At 44.0% G+C, this 17,310-nt stretch overlaps 2 protein-coding genes and 1 pseudogene across 3 annotated transcripts; all 3 read right to left on the bottom strand.

Annotated features, from left to right (window-relative positions):
* Positions 1-623: 623 nt before the first annotated feature.
* LOC310780627 (zinc finger protein 711-like) lies at positions 624-8,751 on the bottom strand (the record flags this gene model as incomplete). Its single annotated transcript, XM_083641153.1, has 7 exons — positions 624-1,708; positions 1,948-2,058; positions 2,175-2,867; positions 4,032-4,166; positions 7,393-7,539; positions 7,678-8,091; positions 8,673-8,751. The coding sequence occupies 7 exons, from the start codon at positions 8,749-8,751 to the stop codon at positions 624-626; spliced, it is 2,664 nt and encodes an 887-aa protein (XP_083497279.1).
* A 3,696-nt stretch (positions 8,752-12,447) lies between these two features.
* LOC310781567 (chymotrypsin-like protease CTRL-1) lies at positions 12,448-15,414 on the bottom strand (the record flags this gene model as incomplete). The annotated part of the gene is made up of 5 exons (XM_083642195.1): positions 12,448-13,216; positions 13,491-13,530; positions 13,716-13,794; positions 14,058-14,320; positions 15,269-15,414. Coding segments are annotated over 5 exons (888 nt in total), but the record flags the coding sequence as incomplete, so codon positions are not given.
* A 1,169-nt stretch (positions 15,415-16,583) lies between these two features.
* Positions 16,584-17,306, bottom strand: LOC310780859 (ubiquitin-conjugating enzyme E2 J2 pseudogene; annotated as a pseudogene). Its single transcript has one exon. The product of its transcript is annotated as a ubiquitin-conjugating enzyme E2 J2 pseudogene (transcript).
* Between the last annotated feature and the right edge of the window lie 4 nt (positions 17,307-17,310).

The raw sequence follows: 17,310 nt of genomic DNA on the forward strand, positions 1-17,310 counted from the left end.
GTGCAGTACTGTATAAGCACAGTAGAGTGGTACCAGAGTGGTTTGGGTCTGCCTGTGATGTCTTTGCTAATATCCCCAATACACCCGACGCTGTTTTTGTTGACACCAGCCATAAGCAGGTGCTGATGCTAGAGGTAGGCTGTGTCTTTGACCTTACATGGACCAGGCATTCCAAGACAAATATATAAAATACCAACCACTACTCGAGACCATCACGAGCCTAGGTTATACCTGTAGATACAGTGTGCTTATATTTGGAAGCCTGGGACATGTACATAAATGCACCATGAGAGGCCTGCAGATTGCTGGCCTGACAAGAGCAAGAGCCAAACAAACTGTCAAATACTGCTCTGTCTCAGCAATTATTGGCAGTCTAGCAGTGTGGAGAAGGAGGTGCTATGTGTATCCATAAGTGCTCAGTATTAATTGACCCTGATATATTTGTTTCCCTGCTTATGAAATGTAATTTGTGGAACCAAATAAAGTATTTAAAATGTGTGTGTGTGTGTGTGTGTGTGTGTGTGTGTGTGTGTGTGTGTGTGTGTGTGTGTGTGTGTGTGTGTGTGTGTGCGCGTGTGTGTGCGCGCATGCGCGCGATGACATCACATGTACATCAAAATGTCTTAGTGATGCCTGGCTATGTGCTGGCTCTTCTCTGAAGGCCTCCTAAAGCCCTTGGTGCAGTAGTCACAGTGGTAGGGGTAGTCCTTGGTGTGGATAGAGATGACATGGCGTTTGAAGCCAGAGAGGTCTGTACTGTTATACTTGCAATCCTGGCACTGGTAAAGCTTTCTAACACTGTGTGTCTTCATGTGCTTCTTCAGCTCCACAGGCTGCCACTTGCACTTAACGGAGAGGTCCTTTGTATGCAAAGACAGGATGTGGCGACTCAGGGTGAAGGTGTCTGGGGCGGTGAAGTTACAATGCCTGCACTGGTGCACCTTGTTGCCGCCCTCGTGTGTCTCCGCGTGTCTCTTCATGTCCGAGGGCCTGACAAAGCCCTTGTCACACACGTCACACTGCTGGGGGAAGTCCTTGGTGTGCTTGCAGGTGACGTGGCGCTTCAGGTCACTGGAGGTAGTGCTCCTGTGCTCACAGTGTGGGCACTGGTGGGTCTTGTGGCCTTGCACCATCACCATAATGTGATGCTTATTCTTGATGTGAGTCTTTAGGTTGGACTGGTCGGCACAGCGGAACTCGCAGTACGGGCAGTGGTAGGGCTTCTCGCCCGTGTGAGTCCGCATGTGCTTCTTCAGCTCGTACGGGCGACGGAAGCCTTTGGCGCATTCCACGCACACGTGAGCAAAGCTCTTACCGTGCACCGCGAGCAGGTGGCGGTTGAGCAGGCCCTGCTCGGCCGTCTCATAGTCACAGCACCTGCAGTGGTGCAGTTTGGGCTTCCGGTGCTTGACGATGAGCTTGTCGGAGCCCGGCGGGCTGGACTCATGGTAGCGGCGTGCGTCCTCTGTGTACTCGGGACACCGCTCACTGTGGTGACTCGGCAACTTGTGGCTCTCCAAGTGGTTGTGCAGACGGACCTTCTTTTTTGTGGTGAAGTCGCAGTCTGTACACTGGTACTTCTTCTTTGGCAGATGATCTGGATGCTTCTTCATGTGGCATTTGAGGAAGCCTCCTGAGCAGAACATCTTGCCACAGATGTGGCAGGGGTAGATGGTCAGAGGCATGCCATCTAGGCCAATGACGACAGCTGGGATAGAGGTTTGAATGGATAGCATGTATGAGTTTATAATAGTGTGAATGACATTTTGTAAACGGTGTAAAATTCTCACATTTTCACCAAATTATACAATCATAGCAGAGAAATTTGAAACTTTGGGGGACAACCAGAGAGTATGTGCAATGTTGCTCTGGCCTGACAATTTTTAAAGCCATTCCCATCATCAAACAACCTTCGACATCAACCCCAGTGTCAACGGCTGCTCATACCAGGCTTCTTCTTCTTCTTGAGCGGTTTGGGTTTGAGGGCACGGTTGGCGCCCAGTGCCTCTCGGATCTGCAGAAAAGGCGTCCCATTCTTCACTGCATCAATGGTGTTGCCTGTACAGAGATATCAGTTCACAATCAGCAGCATATAAAAACACCTCTCATCGTGAAACCTGCTCACAGAACCTGCTTGCTATAAAAGTGGTCTACATCCAAGCCATGATTTTTACCATAAGAATTTGCCCAGGACACAAACATCTTGTTGTTTAGGGAGTCATCTAGCTGGACTTCCTGTGCTGTAGCCTCCTCTTCCTGATCTGCTACCACCTCCATATACACCTGCTCAGCTGCTACCACCTCCATATACACCTGCTCAGCTGCTACCACCTCCATATACACCTGCTCAGCTGCTACCACCTCCATATACACCTGCTCAGCTGCTACCACCTCCATATACACCTGCTCAGCTGCTACCACCTCCATATACACCTGCTCCTCTTCCTGATCTACTACCACCTCCATATACACCTGCTCAGCTGCTACCACCTCCATATACACCTGCTCAGCTGCTACCACCTCCATATACACCTGCTCCTCTTCCTGATCTACTACCACCTCCATATACACCTGCTCCTCTTCCTGATCTACTACCACCTCCATATACACCTGCTCATCTGCTACCACCTCCATATACACCTGCTCATCTGCTACCACCTCCATATACACCTGCTCATCTGCTACCACCTCCATATACACCTGCTCATCTGCTACCACCTCCATATACACCTGCTCAGCCTCCTCTTCCTGATCTGCTACCACCTCCATATACACCTGCTCAGCCATGTCTACCACTTCCATATACACCTGCTCAGCCGTGTCTACCACCTCCATATACACCTGCTCAGCCGTGTCTCTTTCATCATCTATAAAGCCACAGAGAAAAGCTGTTTAATACCCTCCTACTGATTTACCACCACTCAGTGGGACCTGTCTGACCAGGTGTCATTTGAAAGTGTCTGATCACGGAATTGTTTCACAAGAGTACGTACTGATGTCATCATCATCACCATGACCACTGTCATCCTCCTCCTCCTCCTCCTCCTCCTCCTCCTCCTCCTCCTCCTCCTCCTCCTCTTGTATAGGGGAGAGTGGGGTGAGTTGTGCCAGGGGGGAAGTTGTGCCACCCCTTGTATCTAGAAAACCATAGAAGAAATTGGTCATGTGACCACACACTTTTGAAGAGGCATCCATTTTACTCACTCTGCAAAGAAGGGAGGCAGATGGCACAAGAGCTAAGCACATTTAAGTTCAAAAAACTGTTTTTTGCCTCTCAAAGTACATTTTTTATGATCAAAGTTTATTGATTGTTGTGTCTGAACAATTATAGACAAGCTTGAAAACATTTCACAGTATATAGTGTTTTAGTAAGCTACACTATGAGGCTATACTGTTAGCATGATGTTAGCTCCAAACCAGCTATATGATACAAGTTTGTTAAAATGGTGGGGATGGGGTGATTTGTGCCAAAATGCCTGGGTTAAGTTGTGCCAGTGCAGTTGCAGTTGATTTAGTGAAATCTTATTTCATTTTGTTCTTAAATGTTTAAATAGACCTTGTTGAAGAATATTGCAGTATTGGCAAGTGTAGCCTGGCTCTGTGATAGTTGATTTTGTTCATTTTGAACATAATTTTTATTTCTGAAAATGTTAAATATGTAGGTCAACTGCTGCTACCGTTTAGCCTTGTTTAACCCTGTTATAGTACAGTATGGTGTCGATTTTGTCTTGCTTTGATATAGCATTACTATATGAGATGAAAATGTTCTGTTTTACTTCAGTAATCAATGGCACAATTTACCCCAACGTATTCTCTCCAAAGGCACAACTTACCCCGCACCGGGGGCAAGTTGTGCCAAGAGACCACTTTTTTAAGAATAGCCATATGTTTTTAACAGTTTATTTAAGATCCAAAGGGAGTGTTCCCAGTGGTGCACAACATCCTGAAATATATTTACATATTGTAGTTGGAGGCATTACTGTCATGCCCTCACTTTAAAGACACCTCAAGTAAAAAGTGACACAACTCACCCCACTCTCCCCTATGGTTCTTGACTGCCATGTACACCATCTTGTCACGGCCAACTCCCAATCTGCCTGAAGATGTAGCCTCCAGGTCAGGGTGGCCATTATGGTAATCATCCTTGGTTATTACCCCTGTTCCCCCTGGAAAGATAATGAAATAAAAAACAGAAAATATTTATTCGTCAAAGCCATGATTCACAGACACTTGTTCAGGGAAGAGACTCTCTATTTTACCATAGAGATTTCCACCTCCATTGTGAGCCTATCCCATTTATATTCACCCCCATTCTAAGCCAATCACATGGCTGTGTACTCTTAAAATATGGTTATTTTTACTATTAACAATACCTAATTCTCATCATATTTTCTGTAATTCATCATTCATTCACTATTGTAATAAATATTATTTTATTCATTCTCTGGTCTCTAGTCTCCCCTGATTGAACTGCTTTAATACAATCCATCCAGACATCGTTCTTAAAAAAACTAGTTCAGTTAAACGTGAATCCTTTTTTAATCAAGTGGTACTTTTCTTTTTTATCCAACAGGCCACAACAAGTTGACTTCAGTGCCTTGTGACACAGTAGTGAGTAGTACCGGGGCCCCCCGTGGATCTGTCAGTTCCTCCTTTTTGTTTACTCTATACACAAATGATTGCGTCAGCTCCCAACCCAACCAATTTGATAGTAAAATTATCTGATGACACTGTTATCCTCAGTCTACTCACAAGCAACATCAGTAGCCATACAACTGGAGTGGAACGTTTTGTGGGCTGGTGTGATCAGCACCACCTACAGATTAATGTACGTAAAACTGAGGAGATTGTGGATCCCAGGTAAATTGGGGATCACAGCACGGTTGCCATACATGGCCATGACATCAAGCAGGTCACTTCCTACAAATACCTAGGGGGCCACTTTGATAGGGAACTTAACTGGCACACGCATGTGGCAAGTGTTTAGTTGTGTAAGAATCCATCAGCGGCTCCATTTTCTTCGTAGGCTCAGAATTGTTGGTTTCTGCAGGAATATTATGTTGATTTTTTATAGAGCGACCATAGAGTCCATTTTACGTTATGGCGCCACCACGGTCAAATCTAAATCTCAAATATTTAGTCTGGTCAAAACGGCAGGGAAGATTATGAGAATGCCTACCCCCCTCACCCCCCAAGACATCTTTGAACAGTCCACCATTCGACAGGCCAACAAGATTTTGTCTGACCCCTCCCATGTGTTTAATCGTATGTGCTGACGAACTCTGGTACATAAGATACAGGGTCCCTCGGTGTAAGCACAATAGATACAAGCATGAATTTGTTCGTCTATCAGTTAAACTTATTAATGGGCTCCCCCTTGAGGTCAGATAGAAAGACAGGTCACAGGCTCTAATATCTGCCTGCTTGCAGAGATGGGCAAAAATACTTGCTCAAAAAATGTATCACAATACAAATACAAAATACTGGTCTGAAAAATGTATTTGAAATACAAATACGTATTTCGTATTTTGAAAATACATAAACATTTGATCAAAACTGATAAAGAGCTGCAACAATTTGTCAATTCATCAATTCATTGCCAAATATTACATTAATTGCCTATTTTGATGATCTATTAATCATTTTGAGCCATTTCTTTAAGGAAAAATGTCCTAATTCTCTGATTCCAGCTTCTCAAATGTGAAATTGTCCGTTTTTTTCTTTAGATGGTAAATCGTCTCTTTAGTTCTCTATGACAGTATTTTCTTTTGTGTACCCTCTAACACACTACAGTTCTTCCATTAGACTTTTAGTTGTTTTTCAGCACAGAATACCTCCCTCACTTCAGCTGTTAATCACCTTCTGTGAGGGCTTTTGACTTATAGGCAGCATTTCTACATGTTAACCTCAAGTTTTGGAACTTTGACCATGTTTAGCCATAGATATCTGACATCATAACAGTATATAGGTGGAGACTCTGGAGATGATGCGCCATGGCTGCAGTTATGGAAATCACCCGCTCCACGGGCTCCCAAAATCGTGACTGACAGATAGACAGACACCGCCCACCCACCTAGGCGTCATTGTGCAACTGTGCGCCATCGGCTCATACTACATCAGAGTTGCTTGAGTGACATCACTGATGACATCACAACTGCCTGAGTGACATCACAGTTGGGCAGTTGCTCAAGTAACATCACTGATGACATCACAACTGCCTGAGTGACATCACAGTTGAGCAGGTGCTCAAGTGACATCACTGATGACATCACAATTGTTCAAGTAACATCACTGATGACATCACAACTGCCTGAGTGACATCACAGTTGAGCAGTTGCTCAAGTGACATCACTGATGACATCACAATTGTTCAAGTGACATCACTGATGACACCACAATCGTGACCCACACTGCCCCTGCATGCCGCCAACCACTTTTAGCCAATTTTAATTAAGAAGATATATTAGTTGTGTCTCTCTAATAAGATACATTGGTTTGAATATGCAGTACACCATTTCATTTGCAGATAGGACAGTGCATCTAATCATCATATTTATATTAGTAATTGATCTCTGGGGGAAATTCCACCAATACGAGCGAAGAAGTGATGTGAAGTCTGACTCAAGACCCATCCTACTCTGCCTCTGATTTGTGGTTGAGTTTGTTCTGAGGGTAAGCCAATCAGAGGCGGAGTAGAAGTGACATGTCACATTGTGTTTTTTTTTATTCCACAATGTTAAAAATGTGTCAATTTGTGAATAAAATGACATAAAATAAAATAAAGTGTATTTTATGTATTTAAAATACACAAAATACAAGGTCTCAAAGTATTTTGATTCAAATCACATCTTTTCTCAGTCCAGCCAAATACAAATTACAAAATACACAAATGTATTTGAAATATGTATTTGAATAGATTTATTTAAAATACTGCCCATCTCTGCCTGCTTGCCTAGATGTATAATTTTAACAATAGCTTGTTTGCTAACATGTACAGTAATGTAATGCATGATTTACTAGTATCGTTTGTAACTGATTGCACTATAACTTATTGTATTTTGCACTGTGTTATTGCATGATGCTTATGGCCTGAGAGGTATGCCTGAAAGGTGATGAGTATAAATGACTGTGATGAATGACTGACTACCTCAACTTGCTAAGTGTTTGCACGTGTCACCATATAAAGTGTTTTTTTGTATGTACTGTCTAGTGTCTACTGTATGTCTGTAATGTATGTACCTTGAACTTTGAAATACCAAAGGCCATTCCCACCTGAGAAAACACACTTTGTCTGATCGCGGCCTTAAGTGCTCTATTTTGGGATCAGAAAGGTGATTGTCATCTAAAAATGTCTAGTTTGTAGATTGTGAAATTGATCTAACAGCCACTTGCCCAAATTGTCATCTGCTTCAGCTTTGGAAATGTAGACTTTGATGACCTCAGATCTATCCTCCTCTTTGGCTTCCTTGTCTTCCATTACCTCAGTGCTGATCTCCAGGGGAGTGTCTCCTATGTCCAGCTCCTCCCAAATCTCATCTACTGCAGTGATGCAAAAACAAGTTCCTTTTATAGCCTTGGTTATTCACAATTGTATGTTAGCAATGACAAATATTGTTTCACAAGAGCAGTGTTCATAAATCAAAGTTGTGCTGCCATACAGCAAGCTGTGTCACTCACAGGAGATCATGAAGTCCTCCTCGTCTGTCTGCAGGGCGACAGCCTCTTTTGCCAGCTGCTCCTGGATATACTTGATAATGGTCTCAGAGTTGGCCTCTGCAACCATCACCTGGTCTGGCATATCATCATGGTGGTGGTCTGGGTCCTGGATGAGGTCTGATGTCAGGACATGGTGGTGGTGGTGGTGTGCGTCCAGAGCTTCTGTCCCCAGAATATTCTCAGGCATGATCACACTATGTTCTGAGGTCAGCATGTCTTCATTCATTTTATGGCTCTCTACCCCTTCCGATTGTAGGACCTCTACATTCACCTCTAGTCCTTCAACAACCTCTGCTTCTGAGCCTTCCACCTCCACCTCCTCCTCAAGAACGTGAGCTTCCTGGCTCTCAACGTCTACCTCAGTTTCCAGGCCCTCTGCAGCAATAATACATGAAGGGAGCAAGAAGAGAGAGATGCATGACAGAGCTTTCAATTCTGGCATTATTTCTACAGCAAAATATCAACTGTGTGCATCTATGAAATTAAGTGCTGTTGACACTATAATAGAGTAGCCTACCCAGTAATGGGTCCGGAAGTAGCACTTCCGGTTCGTAGGGGTAAAAGTGAGATTTTAGTATGGGGATTTGGGTTAACTGCATGAAATAAGTTTATGAAACAGCTAAATTTGTGTTCAGCAAGATAATCTGCACAAACGAGGACCTCTTTTATGACTTTTGAAGCGTAAATGACGGAAAACGCTTCAAAAGTCATAAAAGTGCTCCTCGTTTGTGAAGATTATCCTGCTGAACACAAACTTTGCCGTTTCATAAAATTTTGTTAACCACAGACCTTAAGTTATTTCATCCATTTAACCAAAATCCCCATAGTAAAATCCCATTCAGTTTCCCCCTCATGAACCAGCATGGCGGTGATTTCTGGGTAAGCCTACAAAAATGTCATCCCTGCGGTACTCTAATAGCAGTCATCTCACCTACATCACCTACATGTCCACCTACCGAAGTCTTGCATGATCATAGTATGGGGCATCTTCAGCTCCTGTGTGAGTAGCTCCAACACCTCGTCGCCTTGGTACATGTCTTTACTTGGGAAAAGACTGGAAAATAGAGTAGGCAATTATTTCAGTCTGTCTGTGTGCAATACTGAAAAGCAACTGACAAAGGAGTCTCAGACTGATGACATCACTGATGACATCATCACTGATGACATCATCACTGATGACATCACTGATGACATCATCACTGAACTTACAGTCTCAGCCAGGAAGGATGGCATCACTGATGACATCATCACTGATGACATCATACCCCATTGTGCAACTTGGCCAAGTTGCGCATTTGGTAATTCATCTGCCTTCCCTCGATCCCCCTGGAAGTTGACCCCCTCTGGTCTGGAACACAGTGGCTTATACTGTACTCCCATCACTTAGACATCACTGACATAATCACTGATGACATCATCACTGAATTTATATAGCCTCAGCCTTAGAGCAATCATCATTCGGTAATTAGGGCAATTCATCTGCCCTAATTTAAAAAGATCCGGCTCCGACAGGTCACCTGGACGGGTACTCTTTACACTTCCTGAAAGTTTCAGCCCGATCGCATGTAAAATGGCATAGCTGTGGCTGAACAAAATTCTGCTCACTCACACACACGCACGCACGCACGCACGCACGCACACACACACACACACACACACACACACACCCACACACACACACACACACACACACACACACACACACACACACACACACACACACACACACACACACACACACAAAGAAACTTATCTTTTTATTAGTAGATTAGTAGATAGGATTATTATAACTGTATGATGATTATTATTATTATTTAGATCTAATATTATTGTTAAGGCCATTTTTGAGGGTTTGTTCCTGCACCAATTTTCATGCCTGTGAGTCTTCTTCTAGTCTCAATGCCAGTTCTTAAGCTGATACACTATACATTACTGCATGCTGCAAATCTCTCTCTGGGTTTGGGACACTACTCTCACCAAACTGGGCACAGAATCTTGGCCAGTGATTGGCATTGGCAAGTAATGGACCAATCAGCAACGACTTTGCGATCAGAGAAGCCTACCCACGTGAGACCGCCCATCTAACTGGCTCCTGCAACATTGAGCATTCGAACCATTCTCTCATTGGTGCTACGACCTGTCATCAATTTCAAACCCCTTAGAACCTGCCCTCAAATACCAGCTGTGGCTGTGAAGCAGCACAGACTCATTGATGCAGTACAGTATGTGGTCGGAGAGCAGCGATTCAACATTTGAGTCTGGGGAGAGACTAGTCTTCTTCCACCCCTGCTCTAGACTCTTGGGGTGTTCTTCTTATGTTCTTGTTCATAGCTGATAAGGATGGAACTGTAACTGTAACCATGTACTAAGCTAGCCCTGAGTACTGCTGCCATGGATTGCTAACCCATAACAGCCCCAGTGGGGTCTATTTCCTCCTGTCAGCTGTCTTTCCAGACATAGGCGTCAATTTGGTATGGCAAGGTATGGCACTCGCCATACCTTGACTTCTAGTTCAATTTGAGAGAGGGAGCGAGAGAGAGAGAGAGAGAGAGGGGGAAAGACAGAGAGATGAGAGAGAGGGAAAGAGACAGAGTGATAGAGTGGAGAGAAAGAGAGAGATGTGCTGCACGTAGTGCGCTGATCAAAGCTCCCAAGCAGATCTTCCTGCCGTTGCGAAAACCAGACTGATAGCCGAACTGCATTAAGGACATAGGCTGCATCTAAACTGTGACACTCAGCCTATGTTGTTGTGATTCATTCTTCTTGAATGGATCTCCTTACATTATTCTACCAATTATGTTGTTTGTTTAGCATACCTTCAGACGGTCTTTCTTGCTTGGCGGTTTTAATCCAGGGGCGGCTGCTGCATTTTTGTCCAGAGGGGCGACTACAGTACCAAAAATTGGGCTGGGTGATATGGTTGAAAATCAATATAATGATAATCATAAGGATTTTTCTCAATATCAATGTTGTTCATGCTAATGTAGGTTAAGGTAGGATGCTGTATTTAAACTCACTTTATGGAAATAAACAAACCCCAACAAAGGATCCTCTGACAGGGATCATTTCCATAGTGTAACACATCCCACTTTACAGAGGGTACACTTCCTCACACCAAGGTCTTTTTTTAAATGAGGTTTCTCAAAGTTTCCCATCAAGTTTACATTTATTCAAAACAAGCCACCATACCAGAATACAATTCAGTGCAGTTCAAACAACATACAGTTAAACATTAAAACATTAAAGGGCCACAAAGCTGCAACGCAGTGTCAGTTTCATCATGCACAGGATGCATAATGCAAAAAGTAATGTAATGTGGAATACCCTCTGCTAGTCCCAAGTTATCAGTGCAGTTTTAAGGTGAGTAATGTGGAATACTTCTACTATTCCAAAGTTAAGTTAACTCAGTGGTTCCCAACCTTAGGGTCGCGACCCTAAGTGGGGTCGCCTGGCATTCAAATGGGGTTGCCTGAAACCACACACAATTTAATACTACCGAAGATGATTAGGGTCACTTGATATATATTTGTTTAGTTCTGAGTTTAAAGTGATAATCTCTAAGATTTCAGTTTTGTTCTCTTGGGGGACACCTATGGCGATGAGTGGTAATTGCAGGTGAGATCCAAATTATGTCTTGGACTACTTTCAATAATGAAGACTACTTAACAGCTAACGCCCAGTTCTCGTCATATCACAGTGCACGCCCCCTTTCTTTGAGGTTGTATAACCCATTCATTGTTAGGCTCGCCCCCTTTCTCTGATACGGACTCCTCACCCATTCACAGTTTACCACACATGTGGCAACAACCAATCAGCCCAAGCTATTCCTCTCCAGCTGATCCCAATCACCTAATCAGCGTAGTATATCAGCGTCCATGTTTTACTCTGTTTGCTATGTGCTGTGTATGTGCTAGGTTTCATTCTCAGTTGCTGATCATCGCTGAAGCAGTTGTTTTCGCCCCACCTCCTCCCCTGACCACCACCATCGTCATGACTCCTGACTGAAGAATTCCCTATGGGGGATTTCCTATCCTATTCTTCACTGACGACGCCCTCTCATCATCTCAGGAGAGCGTCATCATATCATGGAGTCATACGCCAAAATTAATTTATATCATTGTTAAACTTTCTACTAGTCTCTCCTTATTGAAACAGTGTTGCATTCACATAATGTCATTGATGGAAGCAAAGGCAAAGGCTTCCATCAATGGACCTGTTATGTTTCTGTCTAGGGGTACCTGGACATAACATAAAATGAGCCCATCCTCCCCAGATCTCAAAATCAGCCACAGAAACAAGTTGGTTGTGTATAAGAAATAACAATTAATTTATTGTCAAACAATTAAGAAATAAGCAGAAAGTTGCAAATAACAGGATCAAGTAACCTAAAACTGGAGGTTAGCTTCGGAGTAGGCCAAAGCCAAAAAGGTACTAACTAAAGGATTAAATCTTACCTAACAAAATAAGAAGAAAACCAAAAGACATCATCTTACCTCCCTAACTACTAAAACAGGAGAAAAAGGGGGTTAAACATAAATAGCAGCCTACTCCTACAGCTCCAGCAAATAATACTCTAACAAAGCTCCAGTGTGGCTGGTTGGGATCCGGGAAGTATGGGTTGTGGCCCTGCGCGCACCAGCCTCTGGTGGTCTGGTCTCTTATAAAGGCTGGGCCTTCCCACCTCCAACCAATCACTGCTCCTGATTACACAGACATAACAGACCATAGGCTCAATCAGCATTGTGAGTGACTCCTATTTTTAATTTTTATTTAGATGAACATCTTTAAGATTATAACTTTAAATCAGGATTCTGAGAATAAAGTCAGAATTCTGAGATTAAAGTCAGAATTCCGAGTTACTGTCAGAATTTTGAGAAAAAAGTCTGAATTTTGAGATTAAAGTCAGAATTCTCAGATTAAAGTCAGAATTCTGAGGGGAAAAGAAGCATACTATGTGACATCACTGATGATGTCACTGATCAACGGCGTACCGGAATTTGAATATCTCGGGTCCCTAGATTTTTGTGACGTCAAAGTAGGGTCACAAGCCAAAAAAGGTTGGGAACCCCTGAGTTAACTATTAGCGCAGTTTTAAGTTGCAAGTTAAACCTCATCGACCAGCTTCTTTTTTTATGGTCTACTAACTGTGGTCAAAGGAACATAGTGATTGTGAAGGCGAACAGTGAGAGCAGGTGGCTAACACCCGCATCTGCAGAGGAGAACACAGAGGATTCTGTGGTTGTAGCTGCCGGGGTAGCCATGTTGTAGAACCTGTGTTTCGGCACACGAAGCTGTTGTCTTGGTCGGTCCCACTGGAGGTAAATGTCCTAAAGGTAACATTCGCCCCAGCCACCTGATCTGTGATCCACGTCTGGAACTGAGACACTCGGGCGTAGACCTCGGGGAACACTCCCGTAGCGCAGGGAATCCCGAAACTCGTGATGCCCGCTTGGATCCACACTGAGCCCTGCTTACACTGCAGAGGTCCACCTGAGTGGCCCTGAGGACGAGAGACATGGAGACAAGAAACAGGCAGGGAGGGATGTGTTGAGAAATGGTGTCAATGTATTAGGGAAGACAAAATAGTTGGTCTTTTGCACAGCCTTTATTAGTAACTAACTATACATCAAAGAAGACTACAAAATGCCAACAAAATGGAAGAGGGCATTTTTTGTATATATATATGTATATATATATATATATATATATATATATATATATATATATATATATAATAGCTGATCCTGCATAAACAATAAACCGCTTGTTTTCACCTGGCATGCTCCTTTGTTTTCCTGCCCCGCAGGGGCGGTTCTAGGCCTTTTTTAGTTTACTACCTCCAGATGTGGTCTGGCAGATCTGATGACGTTCTGATCACAATGCATTTACACCTTGCATTAACATGAGTCTTTCCTTATCCAGATAACTTATCTGGATACAGGTCAAATTTAAAAAACAGGTGTAAATGTGGTGTTTGAATCCTCTATGTGACACTGTACCCCGAGCCTGACAGCAGAGCCTGGCAGAAATTTGATATGGAAAGTGGATCAGAATCATCGACATGAACAAAGTCTGGTCCTGAATTTAAAAGTTCAGTTCAGTGGAAGCTAAATGAAAGTCCATACAAAGGACACATTTTCATTCATGTTACTGTTCCAGCTCTCCCTGAAACAAGACTACCTCAGACAATAATCCATCATCCAGGCTGGTGCACAGTGAATAGCCCCATGATGATTATGAGCAGTTTGACCACACAATACACAATGAGAACACAACCCTGAATGAAACATATTCCTGAGGCTTGCTCTGCCCCAACTATACAAGCATCATAAAATACTCACCAATGTTGCCCCAGCCAGTGGCCCAGCAGGTGGTAGCGCTATGGAAAAGGCTGGAGGTACCTGCTAGGCAAATGGGTCTGATGTAATTGGTAAACGTGACCAGACTGCTTAGCTTCATCAGGGTGATGTCATTGTCTAGGAATGATGTCTTGTTGAAGTTGGAATGGACGATGATCTGAGAGACGTTGCGGGATACCTCGTTGGGGTTGGAGCCTGACTGATTCTGTCTGCCCATGTAGAGAGTCCAGTCACTGACTGTTAACCTGGATGATTCTGTCTGCCCATGTAGAGTCCAGTCACTGACTGTTAACCTGGATGATCCTGTCTGCCCATGTAGAGTCCAGTCACTGACTGTTAACCTGGATGATTCTGTCTGCCCATGTAGAGTCCAGTCACTGACTGTTAACCTGGATGATTCTGTCTGCCCATGTAGAGTCCAATCACTGACTGTTAACCTGGATGATTCTGTCTGCCCATGTAGAGTCCAATCACTGACTGTTAACCTGGATGATTCTGTCTGCCCATGTAGAGTCCAGTCACTGACTGTTAACCTGGATGGGGAAAAACACAGGACTTGTCTTTTTTTTTTTTTTTTTTTTTTTTTTTTATATATATATATTTAATAACAAACAAAACATCATACAATACATTACAATGTGCAGCATACCCCACAGCCCTCCCCTATTTGCGAAAGTGTTTCCTCCCAGAGGTGGAACTGGGTTACTGTGTGGGCCACGCCCTCCCCCAGAGCCACTCACCGCAGAGTGAGAGTCAGTGCTATGTGTATGCTTTTTGTATGTATGTATGATACCCTCAGGCAGGTGGGACAAGCTAACGAAACAAGACAAACAAGACAATACAACTTAAACAGACACGGTAGACAAACAATGCTAGGGTTGCAACTACAGATATTATGTGCATATACTGTATATACATACATGTACACACATACACATACTGTACACACGTATATCCACATATATATGCATACACATACTACATACATACACACATCTCAAGAATCTCAAAAAGGGGAAAAAAAAAAAAGAGTATATGAAGATGAGGAAATCAGTAAATGAATCTGTCACAGTAGTCTCGTAGAAAGGACTTGTTCAGTCTAACTGACGAGTAGTGAGAGGAAGAGAAATCAAAACGAGCCAATGAGAGAGACTGCAGGATACTTTTTTGTAATATTCGAGCGTGTGTCTTACGATGTGATACAATGGCCTGCAGTGAGCACCCATTGGTCACTGATGAGGGTCCCGCCACAGATGTGTCTTGATATAGGGTCGTAGTGCATGCTGACCTGCCAGGGCCACGACCCCACTACATCATCCACACCCCCAACTATCTTTAAGTTAAGTTATCCTTTATTTATCCCCTTGGGGAAATTCATCCTCTGCATTTGACCCATCCTCTACTAGGAACCTTCCTAGAACTAGGAGCAGTGGGCAGCCACTGTGCAGCGCCCGGGGACCAACTCCAGTTCTTTTGCCAGTACCTTGGTCAGGGGCACCGACAGGAGTATTAACCCTAACATACATGTCTTTCTTGATGGTGGGAGGAAACCGGAGCACCCGGAGAAAACCCACACGGACACGGGGAGAACATGCAAACTCCACACAGAAAGGACCTGGGACGGACCGGGGTTCGAAGCCGGGACCTTCTTGCTGTGAGGCAACAGTGTTAACCACTGAGCCACCGTGCCGTCTGTGCCGTTGTGTTGAGAGGTGCCACTCCACAGTCTGATAGGAGATCGAGATAGAGTCATAAATCACATTCCTCTGGGTTGTTTGATGATGAAAGGTTATACAGGTGCAGCAGTGGAAGGGTTGGGTCACCAAGGTGTGTGTGTGTGTGTGTGTGTGTGTGTGTGTGTGTGTGTGTGTGTGTGTGTGTGTGTGTGTGTGTGTGTGTGTGTAAGCGCGCGCACGTGTCTGTGTGCGTGTGTGTGTGTGTAAGCGCACATGCACGTGTGCGGGCGTTCAAGCTCCAAACGCACTGGGACGCTGGTGGTGGTGTTGTATAGCCTACATTTCAGATCTGATGCTTGCAGTGCGCTATTGGGACAGAAATTGATGCGCGCCGTCAAATGATGCCCGTCAAGTTTCGCTCCCTGTGCGTTTCGGGCGTTAGGGTCGGGCGGTAATACAATAATAATGTCAGTAATGTTAGCTGAGGATCATAATGTAGCCACCCGATACCACCGTGTACCGCGATAAAATTGGTGGACGGTTTAAAGGTATGCGAAATTTGATACGGGCCCAACCCTTAGTAACCATTTTATCACACCCTCCATTTTTCAAAATAAAAACATTGAGTGCAGGAAAAATATTCTGTTGTTCCTTTATTGTTGGTTGGTTCATATCACAATAACAATAACAATTGTTTTCCTACAGAATTGAAATCATAATTTTCAAGAACAGAGCTGTGTAGGAGGGCATGTTTGCCAACAGCATGCCTTTCAAGTTTGGAAAACAGCCCCTTCCAGGACTGTGATGTCACTTTGCTCAATAGAAGCTTCTCTCACTCCTGGACTATGCTCCTCAGCACATACTTGACTGCGTAGGCAAATGCTGCAAAGCATAGAATCATAAGCAGGTGGACTGGAACCCCATCTAGCAGTCCATGGTTGCGATTGGCGTGCTGCAGGCCAGGGGCAGGGGCAGGCGCAGGGTTAGTGTTGCGGGCGCTTCTTCTTCTGCGGTGCTTCTCCTTCTTCTGCAGCTTCTTTCTTTCTTTCTGTTTCTGCTTCATCTCATCGACGACGTCAGGAAACAGCTCACAGAACACTTGGTGTTTGAGGTTGTAGCCCACGCTTTGGGCGGACAGCTGTCTTTTTGTGTCGGCAGAGGTCACGATGCTGCCGAAGGTGGGACTTTCCTCCACCATGAAGCTGAGCAGGCATGTGAGGATCGTGGATACAGACAATAGTCTGGATGTGTCTGGATGGAAGTCAGAAATGGACAGACGTAACCTAGTATTACACTTGAATCTCCCGTTTGGTGTTATGAAGTAGATACTGGGTGGTCTAAAAGGGTATTCCTTGGGGAATATGAGTTTTCCGTGGTAATATCCTCCTTCATATGGCGTTTTCTCAGGACCTCTAACAACATAGTGCCATTGTAAGATGTTGTCAGGGAGAGGTTCTGCACAGATGTAAGGAGCAGGGTCTCTTTTGATCCTAAGGTAATCCTGCTGCAGTCGCCGAGTGGCTGTGGTCAGACATCTCTTATTTCCGTTGTCCATCTCT

Source organism: Poromitra crassiceps, assembly GCF_964638095.1.
Source record: "Poromitra crassiceps genome assembly, chromosome: 8".
In the NCBI taxonomy this organism is placed as follows: domain Eukaryota; kingdom Metazoa; phylum Chordata; class Actinopteri; order Beryciformes; family Melamphaidae; genus Poromitra; species Poromitra crassiceps.